Source organism: Lepisma saccharinum, chromosome 3 (assembly GCF_977018435.1).
Source record: "Lepisma saccharinum chromosome 3, izLepSacc3.1, whole genome shotgun sequence".
NCBI lineage: Eukaryota > Metazoa > Arthropoda > Insecta > Zygentoma > Lepismatidae > Lepisma > Lepisma saccharinum.
In genome coordinates, this window is record NC_139231.1 from 101,328,108 (window position 1) to 101,355,760 (window position 27,653).

The 27,653-nt window shown below is 36.7% G+C and overlaps 1 protein-coding gene across 1 annotated transcript; it reads right to left on the minus strand.

The window, feature by feature from the left end:
* ND-ASHI (NADH:ubiquinone oxidoreductase subunit ASHI) lies at positions 1-27,551 on the minus strand. Its single transcript, XM_083119046.1, has 4 exons — positions 27,394-27,551; positions 8,750-8,970; positions 5,206-5,361; positions 1-312 (listed from the first exon to the last, which is right to left on the minus strand). Exons 1-4 carry the CDS (start codon positions 27,470-27,472, stop codon positions 253-255), a joined length of 516 nt encoding a protein of 171 aa, XP_082975172.1. The 5' UTR covers positions 27,473-27,551; the 3' UTR covers positions 1-252.
* Between the last annotated feature and the right edge of the window lie 102 nt (positions 27,552-27,653).

Here is a 27,653-nt window from a genome sequence, read left to right on the forward strand (position 1 = left end):
CATTGATTAAAAATAACGTTTTTGCTATAAAAAAATGTTACGTTGACTTCATTTGAATTTACAATGTACGAAACCAATACAGAAAAGTAAAGTGTGTTCTATGTCAAGATATAAAAGCTATATAGGCAATATTAGATTTAAGATATAATGAATGACATACTTTCCTAATTTATTATCCTTCATAAATGTTACACAACATACCAATTTACTGTAATATACAAACTACAATTATTTACACTTTGAGTGTGTTATTCACTCTGCTCGTTCAAAGGTGTAATGAACAACACCTTCAGCTGGATATTGCTTTGGGAGCTGGAAGAGAAAAATATATATATTAAAAACTTATGGAAACATAACATATCAAATATAATATACTTTTATGCTAATCCTTGTAACAATGATCTTTTAATCCATTGCAAAGCCTGGGATTTGCTGCATGTGTCAGTGGGGCAGACTCCTGTACACTTTTCATGTAAATTAGGATGACTTAATAAGAAATTTTTCATCATACCAATAAAGTATCGATATTAAATTTATATTCTAACAATCAAACACAAAATTGCATAGAATCCACGAAGACTCAGAATGATTATTTCACCTCTTTAATGCATGTGTTATTCCACTCATAAGTTGGAACTCATCCGAGGTTACCAGACTTAGTTCATTTACCGTTGCCACATTGATCTAATTTGTGTGAAAAATGAGAACTGTGCTGTTTCCAGCAATAGAAAAGTGTGTCCAACGGAGAGACACAGATATTGTAAAATTCATTCAAAAAATCCAGCACTACTTCCTGCTGAGAGTTTTCAGATGTCATGCCATGTTAAAATAGAATATATATTGAAGGTAAAAAACATGTTTATTCATCCAAATTATAAAATAAAATATGCCAACTTAGTGGATAACTTAACTAAGTTGTTGACTTCTGACTTGCCACCAATGTTCCCAGGTTGGAATACCCACCTGGGCATGGATGTTATTCATCCAATCATCACTTATCATCATCATCATGATTAACTAAAGTGGAAGAAAAGTAACACTAAATTACAAAATTACAAGTAAAATACAACACATATTGAAAGGAAATGTATTTTAATTCCTAAAAGCTCCATAGAATGAAAATATATATATACTCCAAACTCTATACTCACCAATAACTTTAAATTAAGACCTGTAAACCATAAAAATGATTGATATAAACTAAAATCTAAAAAAATACAGAATAAAATTCTATGCTCGGTCCGACTGAAAATGGTTGAGTTGCTTTATGCCACTTTTTCTAATTGCAATGATCAGGATGAGTGCTGATTAGATGAAATTGATGTAGGGATACTTACAAAGAATACTACTCATGCTAGGGTTCAAACCTGGGATGGATGGAAAGTCAACACTTTGCCTCCAAGCTGGTTGACTTTATTTTTTAATAAACTTCATATTGTGTGTGTGTGTATATGCAATGGAACAAAACTCAGCATGGTTTATGGAACAAAAGCAATCAAAATCTATATATATATATACAGGGTGATTGGTAATTCGACCTATACCTGAAAAGGGGTAATACTAGAGCACATTTGCAACAAATTTGACCCTATGCACCGGGGGTCGGAAATCAATGGGTTTCGAGTTATTGCAGTTTGTAGATTTTCATGACATATTCCGACTTGCAACAAAAAAAACAAATAATTGTGTAAAAACTACAACACCCTGGGCACTTAATCGACATGTTGCTAACAGCTGACGAATGAGTGACTACTGGGGAAAAAAATCATGTCCAAAATTCCCATACCCACAGAAAGAAACAGTCATTGGAGCACACGTCATGAAGAAATTTGGAAATTATCGTTTAAATCAAAGAGGATTACTCAAAAAAATGGTAACACAGCATAAAAATTACGGAAAAAACTTCCTCGTTTCATAAGCTCTCAAAAAAGATACAAATATTGTCAACTGGCATACAGATTGGGAGAAAAATCTAAATAAAAAGCGGAGAAGGCGCGTTGTAGACCGTTTGTAAATTATAACACCATTAAGCCTTCTTTCCATGATATAAAAACTAAATATGCTGACCAAGGCAGAAATTTATTTTATTATAAGAAACCTAAATTTAGTTTATGTTTTATAATAAAATAAATTTCTGCCTTGGTCATCATATTTAGTTTTTATCTCTTTGTAAATTGAAAAGAAGTTGTCGGTTGTGAGAAATAAAGGAACAAAAATGAGTGAAATAATAATGTTATTTAAAATTCTCCTGATTCCAGGTTGTCAGAATTAACTGTCACAAAAACTACAAATCCTGTTCAAATTGTCTCACCTGGTTACGTATGCAAGCACGCAGCCTGCGGTGTACTTCAGACACAGTCACTCGTGTTGACACACTGTCCTTTATGTATTGGGCGGCTGTCACAATTCTCTCTCTCTCAACTCTTCTTGGGAATCTACAGGTGTACTGTAGACAAACTCTTTCATGTGACCCCAAATGTAAAAGTCGCATGGTGTCAAATCCGGACTCCTCGCCGGCCAGGGAGTCGGGCTGCCTCGACCAATCCATCGCATGGGATAATTGTCGTCCAGCCACTGTCGCACACCCTGGAAATAGTGGGCTGGGCAGCCATCATGTTGAAAATCATACCCCATCTTGTGAAATCATACCCCATCTTGTGGCGAGCGGCACATCCTCCAGCAGCGTCGTCAATTTTTCCCTTAGGAAGTTTTCGTAGTTAATGCCGTTTAGGTTTTGTGGCAGAAAGAATGGCCCGATCACGTGATTGTGGATGATTCCCATCCACACATTTAGTGAGAATTTTCTCTGGTGAGAATTTTCTTTAGATTTTCTTGGGTTATGACCCTTAGGGGGCCAAAAATGTGCATTATGAAAATTCGTAATACCATTGCGGTCGAATTTGGACTCGTCCGTCCACAGAATTCTTGTCAGATGATGGGGGTCTTCAGTGCCAGTATGTAGTAAAAATCGACAAAAATCCATCCTTCTGACAGGATCTCCCTCCTCAATAGCATGCACTGGCGTATAATGGTATGGATACAGTCGCGCTGTATGCACAGTGAACCAGACACTCCCTTGAGTCAAGCCAAGTTGCCTCGCCACAGTTCTTGTTGAAGTAGCGCCGTCTGCTCGAAAACACTGCACCATTTCCTCCTCTTTGATAGGATCATGAACTCGGGGTCTGCCAGCATCGCCTTGGCATCGTTGAACCGATCCCGTTTCTCGAATGTGCCAATATGTCTTACCAAACATGTTCACGTCAGGTAAAACACCTGTGGTAGTCTCTTCGTGCTGCAGCGGCATCACCATCACAAAACCTGTAACAATACACGATATCCACGTATTCTGCATTTTCGAAAGCAGACATTTGACATGGAAGCTTGTTACGTACCTTTCACTAAGTTCAGGAATTTACCCTCCTTCGCTCCGCATGTCGTCGTCACAAGACCCTTATCAATTACAAGGCATGGAAAACAAAACTTACTGTTTCACCTTTATAGAAGGTTTATTCTTGGAAACACACACTTAACAGCAATTAAATAAACTTTAAACCACATATTGCGAATTTTCAAGACATCTTTTCTACTATCTTTCCTAGTTGCTATGGTATTTCTTGCTTGTTGATAAATCTATCAGTTTCTTAAATATTGCCAGGTCCTGGCACATCAAAGTTAGTTTATTTTCTGTCTAACACTAGTTGTCTATGACATTATAAATATTTGCCAACTTCTTTTCACTTTACAAAGAGGTCTACAACGTGCCTTCTCAGCTTTTTATTCAGATTTTTCCCCCAACCTGTGTGCCAGTTGACAATATTTGTATCTTTATTGAGAGCTTATGAAACGAGGAAGCTTTTTCCGTAATTTTTATGCTAAGTGTGTTACCATTTTTTTGAGTAATCCTCTTTGATTTAAACGATAATTTCCAAATTTCTTCATGACGTGTGCTCCAATCACTGTTTCTTTCTGTGGGTATGGGAATTTTGGACATGAATTTTTTCCCCAGTAGTCACTCATTCGTCAGCTGCTAGCAACATGTCGATTAAGTGCCCAGGGTGTTGTAGTTTTTTCACAATTATTAGTTTTTTTGTCGCAAGTCGGAATATGCCACGAAAATCTACAAACTGCAATAACTCGAAACCCATTGATTTCCGACCCCCGGTGCATAGGGTCAAATTTGTTGCAAATGTGCTCTAGTATTACCCCTTGCATGGTTTGGAGATGTCATTTTAATTTAGATGGTTTCAAACACTCCTTAGATAAAACGTCACCACACAACACACACTAGGGATTCTCATCATATCCAATAGTCAGCACAGTAAATACCACTTCCAGGTATTTATCGTCATATTTACGACATTTTTGCACTTGTTCAATAGTTTTCCGGCTGGCGGTCGAGGTTTCCGGAACACACTCGGTTGCATCACTGTTCGAACGAGACGCATACTTCAATGAACCTGTCTTCAACCAGCGATCCATATTAATGCCTGCGAGTACTATTACACTTACACATTATTATTGTTCCCTTCTGCCTGCAGTTTGAGTACATGCAAGAGCGAATATAGAGTGGTGGACCTGTTAGCATCAGGCGACACACTTGACTGCGCTGGTGCAACTGGCTGTGCACCAAACCAAACTACCAATGAAGACACTCCATGCCATCTCTCGGCCACCATAAGAGTTACTAACAGTCCACTGCTAACTTTCACCATCTATCAGCCAAGTTAAGAGTTAGATATACTGTATGTAAGTTATACAACAGTAAAGACAGTTTTTTAATTTTTAAATGTTACTTAGATTACTAATTGACTCTGTCCGAATCGTATGAATCATTTCTTAGTTTACCAAAAGAAAATTATAATTGCATATAATCGCTTTTTAAGTACTTACAACTTACATTGTTATTGCGGACCCCTTGGATTATCGTTGCGGCCGCCCAGGGGTCAGCGGACCACAGTTTGGGAATGGCTGAATTAGATGATTTTCCTACGAATTTCCAGATGATTTTCCTAAGAATTTCCAGGTTCTCCAGGTGTGTGGGAACCCTGTTTACAGCGTTCCTGATGAGAGACTTCGTTTAGAAAATTGAATGCTGCACTATATATATTTATTAACTGCTCCAGGTATTTATTTTCTTACTATTTTATTTAGTTGCTTTGGAAGCAGGCATTATTATATGTGGTTAGAAGTAATATCAATACTTACCGCAGGTCTAATTAAAGGTTTATCTTCAAAATAAATAAATAGAGCAGCAAATCCCATGATGATACTAAAACAAGCCATAAACTGAGTTCTTCCAGAATAACGAAGTCTAGTGGTATTTAGCCTGTCTTCCCCATATATATCAGTATCCACATGCAACTGAAAGTACAAAAGGAACAAGCTTGTGATGCAGCAGAAAAAATATTCACATAAGTGTTTTATAACTTTCATCTCAATTCAAATGTCACTCATACCTTTTTCATGGCATGGTGCAAAGCACAAGGGAGCACTTTACTTTTTTTTATATATTTTACATCCATGTAATACACAGGCAAAATTACTCTTTTGTATATTTTAGGGTTTCACCATATGAAAGAATGACCTAGGGGCACATATTTATGGTGAATAATAAAAGATCAATATTTCAGTACAAAAACCAGGCACATTTCAGGATCAAAAGTGGTGTATAAAATAACATTCCGGTGTTAAAATGGTGAATAAAACCCTAAATTTAATTTAGAAACTACACTCGTTGCACAAAATAAACATTTCCCTCCTAATAGCATATTATGTAGTTATCAGAGTAGTAACTTCAGCCCTGTGTAAAGGAGTAAAATTTTGCTTCTCAAATATTTACAGCAGAATTTATCAATTTTCCATGATTTGTTTAACTCTCAGGATAATTTAAACTTCAGAAAATGTTGCGTCTGTAAATAAACTCTAAATTTCATGTTTGAGAGTTAACTTCACACTTTTGCATCATTTCGTGAGAAAAGATGTTAGGAAAATGCACCTCATACCTTTCAAAAACATGAAAAATTACTATTATGCCTTACCGATCCAAAAGAGAATTTGCCAAAACCGATTTTACTGACCCAATATAAAATTGGAACTTTTTCCTGAGGAACATAAGTAGTACACTAACCACTTTATTTAACCTCTAATGGCTAACCACAATTGCTATCCTAGGGACTGCAACCGCCTTGAGGACGAATTACTATCATACTGATGAATATGCTTATTCTTGCATTACCTACTGGAAGTCACAAAAAGACCTCGAATTACATCAGTAACAATGGGGCATTAGAGAAAAAAAACAGGCCACAAGAATATTTTATTCAGAAAGATTAGAGAAAGTTGTGTCGGCATTCTGAGTTTCATAACTAAATTCATGGTTTGCATGAAAATAACTGGCCTTGTGAACTTTGGGTCACACACACACACACTAGGCAAATGTCTCCGTTGTATGAAAAGTTTAAAGTGACAAGTGTGAGACCTGTTCTTATGGGAGAAGATGAAAATGCGCTGAATATGGTTCTGCTCATATCATAGATTACAGTTTCAACTATCATCTAAGTATGCCACTAAATGATGATTTTCATGAAAAAAAAGAAAACAACTCCTGCAGTCAACGAGTTTCATGTAATACTGAACTTAAAGAATCATGCAGAATGTGACTTCTGGAAAACCATAATGCATTTCACAATATTTACACAAGTTCTTTGGAATGATCAATTACCATACTTCTTTAATGTTCACAAGGCAAATCAAATGAAAGTTTGTTCCGCTCATCTGGATTCACATAAAATAAACTTTATGTCCTATAAAATTGTAAAATATGTATGTAATTATGTGATAAAAATGTAGAAATATTAAGTAAAGCCACAAATATGCACAACAGTACTTTCGAATTTCTCATTTTGTGGGAAGTCAGTATTTTCCAGGGAAGATCGGCTAGGGTGGGGGTGAAGTCAAACAAGTGATCTTGAAACTCCTGTACTCAATTGCCAATAGAGTAGGGGCTGTAATGTACCGAATGTTATTTTCACTTTTGACTGATTGTTGGGAGAAGCGAGAAAAAGGTAAAGAAATGAGAACAACTGAAACTTGATTACTTCCTGTCCAGCGGTTCTCGTGCCTGCACAACGATGAAGGAGAACGGTTTTCATCTTTAATGTTGACACACCTATCACTTGTTGGCATGATGAAAAAAGGGGGGTATTGTTGTTCTGTACTAGTTGGTAAGAAAAGATGGCATCTGCTTTTAATTTCTTCGTCCGTAATTTCCTTATCCTGCCATCGATAGTATGAACTATCCATTGTACAAAGAAAAAATTATAAAATAACTGATTACATGCAAGACAATTACTGTTTCGATTTATTGTTTCCGCTTAACATCCCCCTCTCCCATCAATACCGACAAAAAACAAGGAAAAATTACTAAGGTAAACAATGCATTTTTCCAGTTTGAATTATTGAAATGCCTTCTTCTCTCCTTATTTAGTGTTGGAAATTTTTTGACCTATTCCTAAGAATTAACCCCGCCACCATTTCCACTAACCATGATACCGACAAATTATTATTTTCAATTTCAATAGCTATTTGTAATTTCACAGCAGCTTTCCAATATTTCATTGGTAGTCTCTGGCAATGCTCAGAATTCATGATGCGATTTGCAAGTCGTGATACTTAAAATTAATGTTTAAAAAGTTTACCTGTAGGAGTTTATAACGATCATAATTTATTTTCAATATAAATATAATGGATATTTATCCATACTCATTTACATGTGTACCAAGATAAATATTATTTTCTACTAGCAGTGTGTTCGTCCTTTTTCTTTTTGACTCGTCTACATTATCTAAAGGTTTAAGCAACACATTTAAAATGTCGATGTAAGTGTAAATCTGCTCATTATAGTGTTTGAAAACAAAACCTTCACCATGCAACTGCAAGGCTTTGGGTGGGCGACAACTTTTTGCAATGGAGTTGTTCAGGACGTTTGCAGCCTTAATTTTTGGTGAAAGGAAAGATATTAGGCAAAAGCATTGAAAATCTTAGGAATTACTATAACAATGCAAACAGTGCTTGCATTATATCTTAAATACTGCTTACTTTTCTCCAATACAAAAGCTAAAGGAAACGAAAAATAAAATACTTGAAAATAGCAAAAAAAAAAAAAAAAATGTGCCCCCGCTGCTATCCACACATTTAACAGTTGCTGCCATCTGACAGTTTTTTTCGGAAGGTACACATGCTCCGATTTCCAGTTTCCCCCCTTGGTTTCTCTCTGCTTCTTCAGTGGAGATAAAACACAGGAAGAATACAGTAGAGGGATTTCATAGCGTCAGATGTGCACCACGTTCTCGCTGCCTGATCTGGCGAGCTTTTCCTGTCAACAGTCGGAGGAAATTGGTAAATTTGAAGTATTGTGAAGACTTTATGAATGAAAAAAGATGCTTTGTAAAATAAGTATCTTGAAATGTAGGATTTATTTTCTAAAAGCAGAGAAAACAAACTGAAGTTTTCCTGTTTTCAGTTGGGGGTTCATGTGCTCCATGAACCTTCTTCAGGCGATGCATCTGACTATAAGTCCAGCCGAGATTAGTCTATCTGTGCATGAAGAGGACTAACAACAAAAATTTTAATTAAAAAAGACTTCCCACTTCTACTTCTCTACAAACGAATTAGAATCTGCCCTCCCCACAATTTTAAATTAACATCACACTGAATTACATTACACAATTATATTAAAATATATGCTTACCACTTCACCCCAATTCCGCCTGTGTTCCGGATAATCCCAGGGATAGTAAGGATCACGTTCTTCAGCTGAAACTGGTTTCATTTTGGGATAATCTCCATGACCAAGTCCATCATCTGGGTAGGGTTCATATTCATGAGGGAGGAGGCCATACTTCTTGGCAGCTGCTGCCCTTTCTTCGGGGGTTTTTGGGTATGGTCCTGGCTTCCAATCCTTGTTCCAGTCTAAAAAAATAATAAAAAGCATTATTATCTGATTACTGCAATATTTACTCTTGTTTTACTGCATCTAGGCTGTAGATTTTAATATTACTACAAAATTTAATTGATTTTATGAATCGGTTATATTCATTGCAATATTTTATTTCAGGTTCTTGCGGGGGAAATTGAATATCGAACATTAATGCCTGGTGCACACGAGTAGGATTTTGACACAAGTTTGCTGTGAACACATACTTGTGTCTGGCTTTACACAGAACCTTATGGAACAATGCACATAAGTGTAAAATCCCACTGGTTTACAGTCAACTCGTGTCAAAATCTCACTGGATTTTATGTACACTCACTGGCAATAAAAATAGGGCACCTAGGTCCTAAAATACCTGCTTCCATGCATGAAGTTGCCTAACTCCAGGGCAATTTCCTATTGATGTAGTGTTAGGCAACACACACAATACATTGCAGGGAAGCCAGTATTTCAGAATCTAGGTGTCCCATTATTATTTCCCATTGTGACTATACTTTTTTATTGTTGAAATCTGACTGTTGTGCCTAGGGCACATAACATGACGAAAATTGTTCACATTAATTTTTAAAATCTGAGATCTCAGTGATTTTTATATCCCCCCAACTAAACTTTTTTACAGGGAATTTATTAACATTTTGTTGCAAATTTTATCATTTTAGTCACCTAAAATCGTACATACATCCATCAAAATTGAAAATTCTGGATAAACTCTTGCTCATTTTCAAAGTTGATTCTCTAAATAATAAACCAGGGGTGATTCCTCCATATAGGAAGTGAGGAACTTCCTACAGTTCACTTAGACTTGCTTTCAGTTCTCTACTTTTTAAGAGTTTAATAATAATGCAAGTTATAAAATTATGAGCACCAATGTACGTACAATTGACTAGGTTAGCTACTGTCAAGAGTTGACTGGTGCCGCACCTTCCAGCCCAGTGCCAAAGACAATGGACACACACACATTGCTGCCCCGTCTGAGGAACCTAACTCGTATCACTACAAACAGATGGGTGAGGAGTGGAAAAAGGGCATGAGGAAGGTTGCGTTTTAAAGCATCCAGCGAGGAAGAATCGAGGGGTTCCTACATCAGTGGTACCAACCCCATCAAAATGGTACTAAAGATATACCGTTTGAACTTCGTTGTCCCCTAGCATCCTGCTTTTGGCATAATTGTTAAATCTAGTATAATCTGCAAACGAAAGTCCCTGGGGGAGGGAAATCGAATTCAAAGGAATAGGTTTTCAGGAAATTGAAATAAAATTATGTCCAAATCTTATTTATACTTCACCAGCAGACTTGTTTCAATTAAAAGGGAGTATGTATACACAGCAACATGCTTTTTTCTTATAACCATGCGACGATCCATCCTCTATCTTTTCTTTATCCTGTAGATTTTGTTCCTGAGGAGATTTTACGGCAGTAAATCGATACAAGGTTGGAGGTAAACAAATCATTTTATCAAACCATTTCAAGTTCTATGCTGAACACATCTCATTTGTTGAGGCATTCTACACAATTTTGTGTAGTGAATAATAAGTAATGCAAGTTCAAAACTCAAAAAATATATGCAAAATTGAACTTAAAACTGTAGATATCGGGAAAAAAAAGTAATTAATAATAAATCCTAGCACAATTTAGAGGCATTTAGCATAATTTCAAGACTTTAAGCAGCACTGTTTATTATTCTCAATCCACACGACAGGGAGAGGGGACAAAATCGAAATTCTTGCAAAATCTGAAATATCGGCATGTATTTTCGTTGGTTTTTATAGGTTCACATTAAAAAAAATTCATAGTTCAAGGGGGCAAGGTCCCCTTGCCCTGCCTTGTGTGTGGGCCTGCAGGTAACATTCCAAATGCAATAGATAGTACGAGCGATTTGTGCGACTGTAATTGAACGCATTTTCCAAACCTTCATCAGTTTACCATAACTTCTTCCTACACTTCAAAAAAGCCACGAGTCACCACTGTAATAAACAGTTATATATGAGTCATTCCATGAGAAATCAACACAGCCTTTGACCTGACCATCTCCGATTTTCATGAAATTTGGGGAGTTGAAACTATGCATGGAACTTAGTAACTGTGAAAATTTTTAGTCTCGTGCGTCTTGTAATTGTTAAATTATTCAAGGTCAAAGTTTGCATAAATTGCCCTTTTTGAGCCCGCTTAGCTATACTAAATGTGCTGTAACTCCGCCACTATTTTGCCTACGAAGCTCAAGTAAAGCTTATTGTACAGGGAATTGAATAAGCTTTCCAGTGATATATAACAAGTCTACCTTTGGATAAAAATATAATTTTATCACGTGACCTTGACATTTGACCTTGAATATCTCAAAACATGTCATCACCAAAAATCGTGGAAAAAATATATTTGGTCCCTCATTCCATACTATAAAACATATCAAAAAATCATTCTGGGACTGCAATGGGATCAGAAGATACAAAATAATATGTGTAACTATGTGACTGATAAAAGCCCCATTACATGAACTATGAAGAGTCAAATGTCCCTTAACACCCCCTACAAAATGTGAAGGAGTTATCCTGGGTATAATTGGTCATAAAAGAAATAGGTTAGGCACAGGGAGATCCCTAGCAATGTGTGTCAAGCGCAGGTCCGGCATATTGTTGACCGCCATATTGAATTCAACGCAAAAATTTCAAAGGAAAGGGGGTGATGTGATATATCAAATGAGGCTAGAATTTCACGAGAAATGAAGTGACGAAGGATTTTCCAACGTATCTTACGCCAGCAAAAAGTTATACACATATCTTTCACTTACGATATATGCACATTATAATGTTGTCAATGTTCCTGTGAGCACACTCGTTGACGTCTCTCACACTCGCATAGAACATCTGGCAATGTAGCATGTGCAACAACATTGCAAGCAGCAACTATGCCTTCTCTCAGATGGTCAATATCAGGGACTTTTAGTGCATGCACCTTTCTCTTCAAATGTTTCTGAGGGTAAAAGTCCTCCTAAGATGTTAGATCTGGGGAATGTGCAGGCCTTTTAATAGATCCCCGTGTGCCCATAAATCTACATAGAAAATTACCATGAACAAATTGCAAAAATGTCCACATAGTGTGGTCACACTCTGTCCTGTTTCAAAACTCTCGAAAAGTGCCATATCCCGTAAGCAAGGGTGAAAAAACCTGTTCACTTAACAAATCCAAGAAGCCTTCACCATTTAAGGTTCCGTTGTTGAATATGGACCAACCATTTCCTTTCGCCATACATTATACCACATAATTAGCTTACCAGCAACAACCATTCGACGGAGCAAATCACAGGTATTGCATATTATTTTTATTAACTTCACCGTGAACATAAAAATTAGCCTCGTCACTGAAGAATTTTTCATTCCAAAGGAAGTGTCACGTAATTGTTTGAGATACTTTTCCCAATATTCTTCACTATTCAACTATTTGGTGAATGTAGCTGATTAAAATCATATGCAATGGTGCGTATACTTCTTTCTCTCCCAAGATGTCAGCGTGATCTCGATGAGTTCCTAACACGTTAGGAGCATTCCAATGCTTTCTTTTTAACACCTCGAAAAGGAGAAAATGGTTCCAGGCATGCAGTAATAAATTTTTGCTGGTTAAATATATGTTGGATAAACCTTCGTCACTTCAGTTCTCGTGAAATTCTAGCCTCATTTGATATATCACATCACCCCCTTTCCTTTGAAATTTTTGCGTTGAATTCAATATGGCGGTCAACAATATGCCGGACCTGCGCTTGACACACATTGCTAGGGATCTCCCTGTGCCTAACCTATTTCTTTTAAGACCAATTATACCCAGGATAACTCCTTCACATTTTGTAGGGGGTGTTAAGGGTCATTTGACTCTTCATAGTTCATGTAATGGGGCTTTTATCAGTCACATAGTTACACATATTATTTTGTATCTTCTGATCCCATTGCAGTCCCAGAATGATTTTTTGATATGTTTTAGAGTATGGTATGAGGGACCAAATATATTTTTTTCACGATTTTTGGTGATGACATGTTTTGAGATATTCAAGGTCAAATGTCAAGGTCACGTGACAAAATTATATTTTTATCCAAAGGTAGGCTTGTTATATATCACTGGAAAGCTTATTCAATACCCTGTACAATAAGCTTTACTTGAGCTTCCTAGGCAAAATAGTGGCGGAGTTACAGCACATTTAGTATAGCTAAGCGGGCTCAAAAAGGGCAATTTATGCAAACTTTGACCTTGAATAATTTAACAATTACAAGACGCACGAGACTAAAAATTTTCACAGTTACTAAGTTTCATGCATAGTTTTAACTCCCCAAATTTCATGAAAATCGGAGATGGTCAGGTTAAAAATTGCACATATCTGTGTTGATTTGGCATGGAATGACTCATATGTTGCATATTTTGTGTAAAGTGAAACTATTACCATTTATGACCAGTGCTCGAAAAATTTTCTTCAAAGCTAGGCGCCAGCTCTGAAAATCAGGCGCCAGGAAACTACCTACTATCAATTGTGCATACTACAGGGTGTTTCAAAAGTTGCACAACCCAAACTTTGAAAATGTATATCATGAAAACCGTACGAGGTATTTACACCAGGTTTTCTGCACTAACTAATCATGTACGCTATCACTGGGTTAAAAAATTTATTTTAGGATGTATCCAAATAATAGCAATTACATTATTTTAAAAAAATATTGTTAATTTGTTGAAAACATCTGAGAATTGATTTTCAACAATATATACCAACGTAGAAATTTTGAGCGAAAAATGCAGGTTCGACCAGGACTCGAACATGGGTCTCTGATATACTGTGCCATTGCTCTAACCACTGAGCTACTGAGCCAGCCTGGACTCGGTTGATTTTTCGCTGTCGCTGTTTTACATGCATGGAATCTTCTCTGCCAGTGCTACCGCAACGGGATCTGTTGCCTTTGAAATACAGTAGCCTTCAATGTTGTCTGGTTCCTCTCAACGTAGAGATGTTAATTGAAGATCAGGCACACACAGGAAATGTACTACGTAAAAATTTTCAGCGAAAAATGCATTAACATCTCTATGCTAAGAGGAACCAGGCAATGTTGAAGTCTACTGTGTTTCAAAGGCAACAGATCCCATTGTGGTAGCACTGGAAGAGACGATTCCACACAGGTAAAACAGCGACAGCCAGAAATCAGGGGAAGCCAGGCCGGCTCAGTAGCTAGATAAATCATACGGTATGCCAGGCGGCTCAGTAGCTAGATAAATCATACGGTATGCCAGAGACCCAGGTTCGAGTCCTGGTCGAGCCTGCATTTTTCACTGAAAATGTCTACGTAGTACATCTCCTGTGTGTGCCTAATCTTCAATAATAATAATACCAACTCTTAACAATTTGTGGGATCATTTGTTGGTGTTTGACTAGTCGTAAAACAGTTGCTTTGTGAGGTACAGCAGAAGCAGGGGATTTTTCTTGGAAAACCTCTTGCACATGAGTGTAAGAATGAGTAGTAAAATACTCTTCAGCAATGTACACGTGCTGCTCCAAAGAATACGCCATGCTGAATCAATTAAAAGAAGAGGCATAGTAGCATCGAAAATGAGCGAAGAGAATTTCAGTGTAACCAGAGGCAGACTAGGATTCTCTCAAGAGTCCAATTTCTTGGTTTATGATTTTTCACGTAAATGTATAGCCAATACTTAGGCACATGTGGCGTGTGTTTGTTGACAATATTTCGACCTGCTAGCATTGCCATATATGTCCCATAAATGGCACTTTTTCACTCAACCCATGAAATCGTCAATAAAAAATCCATCAAATGTTGCACATGACCAATATTGGTTTCAAATGACAGATTGACATGGCATCAGTCATCAGACATCTAATTATGACCCTTCGATAATTTCTTACGTATTATTTTCATTCAAAAGTGCATTTCTGGAAACATTTTAATGCTGCTTTCCGCCAGTTATTAATTTATCTAAATTTTCTGTATGGAGAAAACTTATAAGTTTAAGCATTGAAAAATATCTCAATGGATGAGACTTTATAATGCAGAAAACCCGGTGTAAATATCTCTTACTGTTTTCATGATATAAGGTAAACGTCCCTAATTTCGACAATGTGCCTAAGTTCGACAGGGTTTTTGAAAAATCATAAAAGATAAGGAAACTATGCGATGCAGAAAATCGTGTATGTATCATGTGACAGTGTACAGGTTTACCCCACGTCATGAAAAGGGCGGTTGCACCAGATGAGACATAGCAGCACCGCGGGAGAAATTGTGATGGCACTATTTGCTAACTGCGAAAAATCAACTGATTTTTAGTGGATTTCGTAAGAAGGTAAATTTTCTATGTAAGGTTTTTACCAGTTTTGTGTTGTTTCAAAACAAATTTCAATACTTTATTATTGTTTTAGAGCCATTTTCTGAGCTTCCTAGTCTGTTGTGGCAGACAAAGATTGTTCACGTAACAAAATAAGGAGGGTGTCGAACATATGAGCACAAAATTGGATGGTGCAACCAAATTTCGACAAGTGTTGAACCTTATTCGAAAATACACAATGTTGGGTTTTGATGTGCATTGAAAGGCATGTTGTTTACCATTCATGAAAATACCAGTTTCATTGCCCTACGGCAATTGCAACATTAATCTGACAGGGGGGGTGTCAAAGTTTGGTGCCGTGCTTGTCAAATTTTGGGACATTCCCTGAAACGTCATTTCTGGACTCTTGCATACTTTTTCTCTCTTCTGTCATTGCAATTTCCATGAAATAACTCTTTCTTCCTGCGTGACTAAATGTGAGGGACCTGAACTATACAAAATTGCAATAATTATACCAAAAAATGTCACGTTATAATTATGTATTTATATTGGCTTAATGTGATAAACTGAACTAAAACTCCATGCAAATTAAATTGCCGAATGATGAAAATTTTGTCCTATGTACGATTTTTTAATGTTCTTAACAATTCTGTGAAAATGTTGCAAAATTGGCCTGATTAATGATAAATATTACACAGAACTAAAATTTGGCCTCATACAGTACACGATTTTCCTTGTTCTATGATTTTGTGAAAAATGTAGGAGTGTGTGGGACAGAAATTTTTGGGTCGGGGCGGGGCGGGAAATGTTCAAAATTTCCCAAAGCTCTGGAAATCTCGAATTCTACACGTCATTTTCACTTTAAGTGATTGTTTTTGCATTTCTGGTACAAAAACGATTAATTTTCGATAAGTTCTAGCCATTTACAATGCAGAAAACATCGAAGAACAAAGGTTGTACACCGGAGCCACTTGATAATTAATTTACATTAAACTCAGCCTAATTTGTTCCTTACTTTAGTTTCATTTGGCCAAGTCCAAAAATTTCCAAGAAAGCAAAGAGAAAGACTGCCTGCTGTGATTACATCTCTTTAAATGATCAAATACTTTACAAAGGAGGAGGATTGATTTCGTGTTTTAAGTCCACTTTATGCACAGTAAGGCTAATCGGGACTGGACCTACAGCTTAAAGTGGGATCCGAACTACTATGTGCCTGCATCGGGGATCGAACCCGGGACCCCTTGATTACAAGGCGATGACGCTACCACTGCTAACAAAGGGGGAGAAAAAGCTTCAAGTAGATGAGGCAAAAGAGCTGAAGAAACTTGCTGCAAGGAACTAGAAGACAAAGAGTTTAGGCAAAAAGGAAAAGAAATGGGTTGATGTGAGTGACTCAGAATCATCAGATGAAAGTGCACTGTCATTGAAAGAAAGTGATTCTCACTGGCAAGAGGAGGAGTCAGATGAAATGACATTAGAGATTGTCAATGAAAGTGATGTAAAAGAAGGGGATTTCATTCTTGTGGAATTTTTAGGGGGAGAAAGAAATGCATCAAAATTTACTTACCTCTGTGTTGTTCAGGAGATCCTGGAAGATGTAATAAAAGTGATTGGACTTAAGAGTGTTGATGTGGCCAAGAAAGAATTTGTCACCAATGAAAGTAATGTTTCATTCATATCAGACCCTCAAATTATTGGTCCTGTTGAGTTGCCAGATTTGGTAATGAAGGGGGAAAGGGTCAGATATGTTTTCAAGGAAAAAAGTAAATGTCTAAGAGTTAGGTCTTTGATTTTGAGGACTCACACCTAACTTCAGACAGAAAGTTGTGTTAAATTTATGTTAATTAATTATTAGTGTTATATATAATGTTACCAATATCACACATAAAAACAGCAATTGTTCCTTAGCATCTAGGCATGGCTAAGTAAATGTTATAGTTAGTCCTCAAAAATTTTTCCTTGTTTTTGATACACCATTGGAAATCACCCTGTAAAACTATGTTTCAAAGTTGTAATATAAATGCAATCAACATTTTCAGTGTCTTATTTGCTTAAATGTACCTAGCCTTTGGCATGGTAAGTAATTCATGTTAATATTTTAAATTTTGTTGAGCATAAAAGAGGGGGGGTTAACATCAATTTTTTTTGTTCAGTTCATGCCCTGATATATCTGTAAATTTAGTTGAATATAATGAAATGCCAATAGAAGGACATGTGCAGTTATTGGTATTACGCGTATTAACATCTGCATATTTAGTGTCTGATGTTGAGATATAAGGGGGTGTCGAATTTTGGTACACAAACTGTCGAAATTAAGGACAGGGTGTCGAACTTAGGGACATATTGTAGGATTCACTTTTTGATTTTTTAACAATTATGTAACATAACTGTTGGAATGCAAAATACTTTTTGGGTGAAAGTAGAATCTTTAAACTTTCAGGCAAAAAAAAAAAATACTCACATTTATGAAATACGAAAGCCACTACAAGCAATTAACTGCAAAAATTTGCCTTAACCTGTCGAACTTAGGGACGTTTACCTTACATTTTCAAAGTTTGGGTTGTGCAACTTTTGAAACACACTGTATAAAAAGCTGAGCATCACGGTATTCAAAACATCGCTAAATCATTCGAGAAGCCAGGAAATGGGGTGTTGGGGGACAAAGAGTAAGAAATTATTACTGACTCTCTAGAATGTTCACAACGTTGATTTAAAAAAAAAAACATTTGCTAACTTACGCTGTACTGTAATTTGAACTTAGAATCTTCAAAATTTCGTACATATTACAGCATAAGATCACAATCGCCAGGCTGATATTTTTAGTCGCCATGGCGATCTGGCGACCGGGATTTTTCGAGCCCTGTTTATGACTTCCATTTTCACTTTCAATTGCCTTTTTTGACATTATCTATTAGTTTGTCTACCAAAATTTAACTTGTCTTGTCTTCTTTGTGCAAAGTTTTCAATGAGCTCCCAATAATTTAGAAACGAGGAATTTCTCTTCTCAATGGAGAGAATTGACAGTGTGTTAACTCTTTCCAGTGATGTAGATGATCTCAAGTAATTTTTGATAAGTTTAACCTTCCAAAAATTAATCTCAGCATTAGTTACAGTAACAGGTATTGTCAGCAAACTTCTCAATGCAATATACGTGTTTGGAAAGGAGTCTGAAAGATGCCAAATGTATTTATTGTAGGGCTTCTTCTGCTGTTTAAATTTCAGTTCAATTTAGCGACATTCGCCATAACTCACTGTTATATCCAAATCCTTACAATGCTTGGCTAATTCTTCTTGAATCATACCCTGTAGTCATGCACCTTTAAGCATTGTAAATGTACGACAAAATCATCTTACAAGTATGTTTAATATTGTATTTGCCGATGAGGATAAATACTTTTTTGTTTTGGATGGGAATAGCTAGGCATGGGGCCTAGGGCAAGTGCCCGAGTTGCAACCCCCAAGCCCGGCTCTGGTATTGTAATTTAGCATCGCTTCTCTGCCACTTTTGGCTAATCTTGAAAATGAGGATGATTAATGAAATTGATGAAGGGACACTCACAAAGGACACCCATGTCGAAATCGAAACTGGTGAAATCAAGTCAACCATGGGGGCAGCTTTCTTCCAGTGTATGTACAAGGCTCATTCAATATATAACCGGAAATATGTTGTAACAAATATTTACTACAAGCACCAAAAGAACTACAGTACTATCTGGATGCGGAGCATCTTCAACACTGGTTATGCCCTGTTTGAACTTCTAAGCGCACTCGTACACCTTACTGAACTGTCATGTGGCGATGAATTTCTATCGGTTTCACGCCTTCACTCAACAAAAATCTCACGACACTTCCCGGGTTCGATACCTGGTGGAGGCACATAGTGGTCCGGATCCCACTTTAAACTGCAGGTCCAGTCCTGATTAGCCTTACTGTGAATAAAGTGGACTTAAAACACTAAATCAACCAACCAACCAATCATTTAACCTTAGAACAAAATGACCATACCTTCACCGTTTCTTTAATAACTATCCAGTTTTTATTATTTTTCCTCGAAATGTTGTGACTTTTCATAATTTTTCGTCCTTTTTAAGTATATTGAAATCTACAAAATGTAATTTATTTTTGTGAAATTTCATGTTATACCCCCAGAACAGCATGAGGGGTCAATTTGACCCCTGTAAAGTTTCATTTATACATGATGCAATATCAGCGTTAGGTTTCAGCTCCTGTGTCAACTTATTTTTAGCATGTTCCCACTTGTCACAGTTTACATGTCGTCATCTAGGTAGTGTTCTTGGACTGAGAGGGAAGGCTCCGAACATGTCACATCAAGTAGCAGTTTCTTCTGGTGAAATGTGTATTCTGGAGTGTTCAGTTGTTGATTATTATAATTTTTATTTTTAATCAAAATGTAAATTAAAAATATGTTTCCATTCAAATATAATTAGAATTTTAAATGCATTTACTGTGACGGGGCATTTCTGCTGTTCTAGGGGCATCATCACATAATTCGCCATTCTAGTGTTAAAGTAGTCAAGAATTATTTAGTCAGACATCTTGTTATTTTCAAATTACCGAAATGCATTGTGGTGGATAATGGTCAAACATTCTTATTTACAGAATTCAAAATGTTTTGTGATGAATGTTAGGCCTATATTAATCTGTATCATTACATGTGCATAAATTAACCTCTGTCTGCATACACATCTGCTACATAACTTTCAACGTTTAGTTGTGCTTGGATGATAGTTTTACGAGGGTCACTATTTATATTTTGAGCCTAACAATGAAAACACAGGAATTTGGCATTGAAAACTGCTTTATTGTTTTTCGAAGTATTCTCCTTTATGGTCAATACACTTTTGCATTCGTTCGAACCATTTGTCAAAGCAGTTTTTCCAATCTTCTTGAGACACCTCCATAATATGGTTTTTGAACGCATCAACGGTGTCTTCCGCCGACGAAAATCGTTGTCCACGCAATTTATTCTTGACATTCGGGAACAAGAAGAAGTCATTGGGTGCCAAATCAGGACTGTACAGCAGATGACCCATCAATTCGATTTTTTGACTGTTCATAAAGTCGGTTGTTAGACGAGATGTGTGACAGCTGGCATTGTCTTGATGAAGAATGATCCGACGGCGTTTGTTTGTTTTCCATATTTGACCGAAGACCTCTGGCAAACAAATTGTTGTGTACCATTCAGAGTTGACCATTCTACGTTCCTCTAAAGGCACAGTTGCCACATGACCAGTTTTCCCGAAAAAACAGGCGACCATTTGTTTCGATGTGCTTCGAGCGTGAACAACTTTTGTTGGATTGGGTTCATCTTGAAACACCCATACAGTCGCCTGCTGTTTACGTTCCGGCTCATATGCATATATCCATGATTCGTCACCTGTTACAATCTTATATACGTCTTTTGAAGCACCACGATTGTATTTATTGAGCATTTGTTTGCACCAATTGACGCGAGCGTCTTTTTGAGTTTTTGTCAAATTGTGTGGGATCCAACGAGAACATACCTTTCTCACAGCTAAATGATCATGTAATATTTTATATATGCTGGTGGAACTAATGCCTATGGTTGCCTCAATCTCACAGTATGTCACATGACGATCTTGCAGTATTAGGTTTTGCACAGCATCAATGTTTTCTTGGACAACTGATTTTGGACGACCTTCACGAATCTCGTCGGTGAGCGAATGGCGGCGAATGGCCACGATTAAATTCATTATACCAGCGTTTCACAGTGGCAAAGGATGGGGCTTCATCGCCAAATGTGGAAGTAAGTTGATCGATGCACTCTTGTCTTGATAATCCACGTCGAAAATCGTAAAAAATCATCGCACGAAAATATTCACGAGTTAATTCCATTTTATTGTTGTCGCGCAATCTCCAAGGCAACATAAACAACACAAATGAAGCTATTGACAAAACATTTGAAGTATGTTATGGTCAATAATGCCAGACGATTCCGTGCAAACGTTCCATTTTATTGTTGTCGCGCAATCTCCAAGGCAACATAAACAACACAAAAGAAGCTATTGACAAAACATTTGAAGTATGTTATGGTCAATAATGCCAGACGATTCCGTGCAAACGTCAAATCGCACCTAACTTCAATCAGTGTTGCAAAGGCTCAAAATATAAATAGTGACCCTCGTATAATTATAATAGGGTAACTAATAATAGAAACACTTTATGCACAGGTAAACTAATTGGGATTCGGCCTATAGTTTGAATTGGGATCCTCATAAATGAGGATTTTCTCAAATCTCGGAAACTCTAAAAACCCAGTAATGTATCCACTATGTGCAATTGGTATCATCATTAGAAGGAAAAAAAAACACACATTGAAACAATAATATCCCCCCCTTGGCAGATAGAGAAGTGGTCAGACCATGTGGTTTTGGCCAGATTTCCCATTATGCTCTGAACTGTTGATGTCGCATTGAATATCATCCATTAGCATGTACTCTTGGATGATTCATTCATGATAAGACTGATGATTCATGCACTGACAGGTCACAGCTTGAATCAGCTTGCATTCCTGAGTCAGTCTGCAGCAGTTCTTCCTGAATGGAACATACAGTTTTGCCGGCTGAACTCTTTGTCATATATAATAGTAATCAACATTGCTGTTAGAAGCATGTTAGTTCCTACCTATTAGTTTGTTCTGTAAATTTTTGAAGACAATGGAAGACATTAAATGCAGTGTTAGACAGGTAACTTTAACAGTGTGTCACAAATTAAGTTACATTTCAAAGAAAGAAACTGTAAATATTGCAGATTTAACTGAACACATTAGAGTACTTTTAAATTTTAGAACAGAAGCCAACGAAGACTTACAGAATGCATAGAAGAGATTTTTTAAAAAGTTGAAATTTCTTCAAAGAATATATTGTGATCCCCTCAGAAAACACATGAAATCTGTGCCATTAAAATTCCATGATCTTGGTGAACCCAAAAAGGAGTCTGATGGAAAGCAAAAGTTAGAAAATTTTGAAAGAAATGCACAGTGCAAAATTCAAAACGTACAAGATGACATTCCAATAAAAGAAAACTAAACAAGTGAACCTTGAGGGGAAAGCTGCTGATATGGACAAGATTGTGGATATTATAAGGGACAAATTGAAATCCACTACAAGGAAAAACAAATTCAGTTACTAACCATACCTGCTTCACTAGCATGGACCCTGGGGAAAATAAGGAAACATTTGGTGTGTCTGACTGTAGGGTTTTCCAAACTCAGAAACTTATTAAGCAAAATATTTGTTTTTCACTTATCAAGAAAACACGATGAGTGTGTGCCACAATACAAAAATAAGTATGATTTCATCAACTTGTGTTTGCATGAAGATTACTTCCAGTTGAAGGAACAATGGTTATTTTTTGCAACAAGCCATGTAAAATCACAACATGATGGGATTGTGGAACAGCAAAATGTTTGGCCCCCCAAAAAAGTCTAAAGAAATCATTTCAGAGTCAAACATCATAACAGCAAAATAATTGTATAACTTTGTGCAGAAAATCTAACAAAAATATGTTTCCACTTTATAGATAAAGTTGATTCAAACCGTTCATCCCATCAAAACCATTTGAAGATGTACAGACACTTCCTGATACCAGAAGTTTCCACATCTTTGCACCTTTGGATTCTGCAGGTGCCACTTCTGTGCATAAAGTTAGGCCAGGAAAAAACATGGTAAAAGGATCTAAATATAGTCGGCATCAAGGTGAGTTCCCATTCGGTTCATTCCATGCATTAAAAAGTTGCAAAATATTCACATACTCTTAAAAATGTGCCTTTTCCTAATATATGTAAATAAATTAGAGTATGCTTTCAATCAAATAAACACTAACAACAAAACATTATGTAAAATTTTATGCTGTAAAAATTTGCTTCAATCATCTTCTGAAGCTAGATTCTTAGTTTTGAGTTAATTTGAAAAATAAGAAATCTGGTAGCCATTTATAAAAATTTCAGAAATATGTGTCATATCTTTAGAAGAAATAATAATAATAATAATAAAAAAATACAATCCAATTTATAGCTGGGAAGTTAGATCATATAACCAAGCTCATTTTGAAAATACTTGTGTTGGTGTTGCAAATTTTTCCTTACGATCATAACAGTGGTAACAGTTTGAATGTTAATGTTTGTTTATATATATATAAAAGTATTTGAAGTGCTTTAGAATACTGGAAAAGATAGTGCGAGTAAGTTCAAAGCTTGATGAAACTCAGATTTGAAATGTACCATATGTGAGCAGGCGTTCTTGGTTTCCAGTCAACTTGGACGCAAGTTGTAGTGGATTTTCATGCGAGGTTCAAAGGGAGTTTCATGCTCGACACTGGATATTACATGATCAGGTGTTTATAGTGCCAAAGTTCCGATTGTATAATTCCTAGTTTATCATGGAGCAAATGCATTTTTTTATATGGTTCAATTTCTAATTATATCTGTTAACACACAGTTCAGAGTTCTGATTGTGAAATTCCAAACTACTAAGGGTGCACAGGCATTTTTTTCTATAAGCTTGATTTCTGTTTACGTCTCTTAACCTTTAACTACTATAGACATTGATAATCATGTAACTACGAGGGCAAATCGAAAAGTCCTTGCCCTTATTTTTTTTCAACCAAAATATTAGTGTGATTGAGAAACTGAAATATACATTCAATGCAATAGGTTGGTAAGATTTTACAATATCAGACCATTCCCCGATTTCGTTCATATTTCGCATACTCAATGATTTTGGGCTCCTAATCACGAATCTTGAGTTAATATTTGGCGGACGCGTGTAGAAATTTGAAAAAAAGGGTGTCCGTGATCGCAACCGACAATGCACGATTGCTCATTATTTACCGGAAGATTTTGTTTCTAATACTGAAAACAAGAAATGTAATTTCTATCCCACTTCTTATACTCACAAAATACGTAGTCCCGATGAAGTATCCGAGGTTAACATGTGGGGGTAACATGTTGAAATTGTTATTTGACATGTAGAAGTTATAAAATAAGCTTTTAAATTACCACGATCGTTCTCCGTATAGAATCATGGAAACCATGTTTGTTCACTTCACTTCACGGAAGAATGGCGGAAGTTAGTAATCTGTGTGGTGTGAGGAAGATGTCGACTTTCTTTTGTAAGTTTTTCTTAGTAAATTTTAGTTGGGTACATATCAATAATACAGGCCATTCGTTCGTATTTCGCATATTCAATATTTTAGGACACTTGATCACGATTTTGTAGTTATAATTTGTCGCTCAAGTGCTACGACAGATTTTTTACGATGCCCCAAACACTATTCATGCATATCCGCATTCACGGTAAGGTTAGGTTCGGTTAGGCAGACATAGTTACAATTTGGGGTCGTAATTTCCTTCTTTCAGTATTGGAAACACGTAAATAATGAGGAATCGTGCATTGTTGGTTGCGATCACGGACACCCTTTTTTTTCGAATTTCTACGCACACCACCAAATATTAACTGCAGATTCGTGATTAGGAGCCCAAAATGATTAAGTATGCGAAATATGAACGAAATCGGGGAATGGTCCAGTATTGTAAAATTGCTTCAATAGTTTTTTTCTTGGAACGGTCCATGGTTAACTCTTGGCTGCTCCGCAGAACGGTGCCGCTGTCAAAGATGGTTATAATACTCAACACGCCCATGTCGTATGAGCAGCAAAGTGTTATCAACAGACTTCAGTTATTCGAATGGGAGATTCTGGAGCATGCACCAGACCTCGCCGCCAGTGATTTCCATGTGTTCGGTTCACTGAAGAAGTTCCAGGCAGGACTGAGGTTCATTTGCGACAACGAAGCGAAGACCGCTGTCCAGCGGTGGTACCACGTTCAACCGACCGAATTCTACAACAGTGGCATCTCAAAACTAGTGGTGCGATGGGACAAATGCCTGAACTGCTGTGGTGACTATGTGGAAAAATAGTGCAAGGTACATAGAACAATTCTGCATGTTTATTATTCCAGCTGAAAAAAAAATGGGGCACAGACTTTTCGATTTGCCCTCGTACTATAGAAAGATCTATCTGATTGCTGTTTTGATTTTGAACTGTGAACTGGCTGTTTTGCTATTTTCAATTTCTGACATGTTTCTCGTGACTTGACATGGTTAAAGAAGAATATTGTAAAGCAGTTTTCAATTATAGTTGTTTAGTTAAAGAAACACAATGCAATTTATGCAAAGAGGAAGAAAACCAGTAAAAAATTGCAACAATTGTTCCTATTTTTTGAAATTCCAAATTTTTAAAATTTCTACATTTGTATGTTGTCACAGGAGAGTTAGTTCAAAATAATGTGTAATATTTTGCTGAAATTGAAAATGAGATATGAGCCATTGGAAACACAATGTAACAAAAAACAAACGTAACTACCATGACAACAGAGCTGCAAAGTGGCCCTTACAACAGGTTTGCCTGCGGCAACTAGTCGACTTGTCTTTACCCAGGTTTCTCCTTGTGCTTACAAGGTAACTGGGCTTTCAACAAGATGCGGAAAGTCTGAAAAACTTGCTGGAAGGAAACAGCCATCAAGCAGTGTGTTTCTTCGGGTGCTTATTCACCACGTGGACACATGTAGTCAGTGTTGCATACTTGCGTAACTCCTCAATCACAAAATGCTAAGAGGAGCTATCTCCTCGAAGGAGAATATGTTTAGTTAGTATCTAATTTCATTCCCAGGAAATGCATGCCACATTTATAGCTTTATTTACTGAAAGGTTGGGCATGCCGAAAACTCCGTATCCAAAACTTACATTCTTCCATTACATGGAGTCTTAGCCTGTTCCACAGGAGAACAGTGTGTTGGTAGCAAGATAATAAGGATGCCTTTTGAATCCTTGGTGGTTGACTCACGATATTGGCATCGAACGCGACATGTTTGAGTCCTGGCATGGACGTTTTTTAGTCTCCCTTATTCATCCTGTTTAAGGGTACTGAATTGGATATCCGATGAAGACACTTGGGGCTCCCCCGATAGTGTATTAGTTGATTTTTTGGTACTACTTTATTATACCTGAGACACCTATCAATGATTTATTTTGCAATTTTTTACATTGATAACGTACTATTCTGCGTTGCAGAACATTTCTTTAGGTGAAATAATGGATTTCTAACGAAAATGATGTCTATTTCTTACATACGATAGCCCCACGAACCATCACGGGGACGAGGTATGCCTACTAGGTTAGGTTAGGCCTGTTAGGTTAGGTTCCATTAGCACTAATTTCGTTCAATTTAGCATATACGGACAACATCGGAATTACAAATTCCACGGTATCTTCCAAACCCGGCAACAACTTCAAGGCGCATCCTCGACACATCATGGAGCAGCAGCAATAGCGCGTCGGAAATAGATTTTCGTAGAAAACCACATGCATTCGCATTAAAATGGATCAAAACTACATTCCCGAACATCAACAACGCTACAGAAAATGATTTACGTAAGTACTTTCTCCTGTAAATTTGAAGAAATCCGTCTCCGGTATAGTAAAGTGTTACCGATTTTTTATTATTTGTTATATAATGTAGCTTTTCTGCCACTTTTTGGCTAATTGAGATGATGAGGATGAGTGATGATATGTAGAAATTGATGAAAGGACACTTTCAAAGAACATCCATGTACAGGACAGGGTTCGAATCTGAGATTGTAGATGATGAGATCGCGAGTCCAGCATTCAACACTCTCGACCATCTTGGCAACACAGAGGGAAATAGTTCTCACAAAAACGGATTTGGAGAACATGTTATTCAGTTACACACACACAAACATACATATATATTCACATATATATAATTAGTTGCTAGACACATTTTTATGGAAGATGTGCTATGGAAAACCTATTTTCATGTTCGGCGATGTGGCTTATGGAGCTTTGATTCCCTGTTTTATGTCGTGGAAGTTGTGATTGAATTTTTATCTACTGCATTCTCAAAATCAAAGAGTTTATAAACAAAAACTACAATTCAAAACTTGTTAACGATGCAAGAACCTTCTTTAATGAATGCATTGGCCAACAGAAAGAGCTTCAAATTTATTGCTTGATTTATTATAATAGAAGACTACTTACGTGATCTAACAGACGTATACACTGGTACTGACAAATATTTTTTGGTTATCAAAATATTTCTTGGCAATATCCGTGCCATTATCGCTGGTATCTTTCTCCTGTGTCCGTGTTAGATGCTCATTTGTCCATTATTTCTGAGACGACCTTCAAACGATATATTATTTTATGTTGTACGTGTGTGCTACTTATTCATTTGTTCAGCATGGCTATAATAATTTTTTTGCAACGAAAATTCACAAGCAATCGAAATATAAACTGAA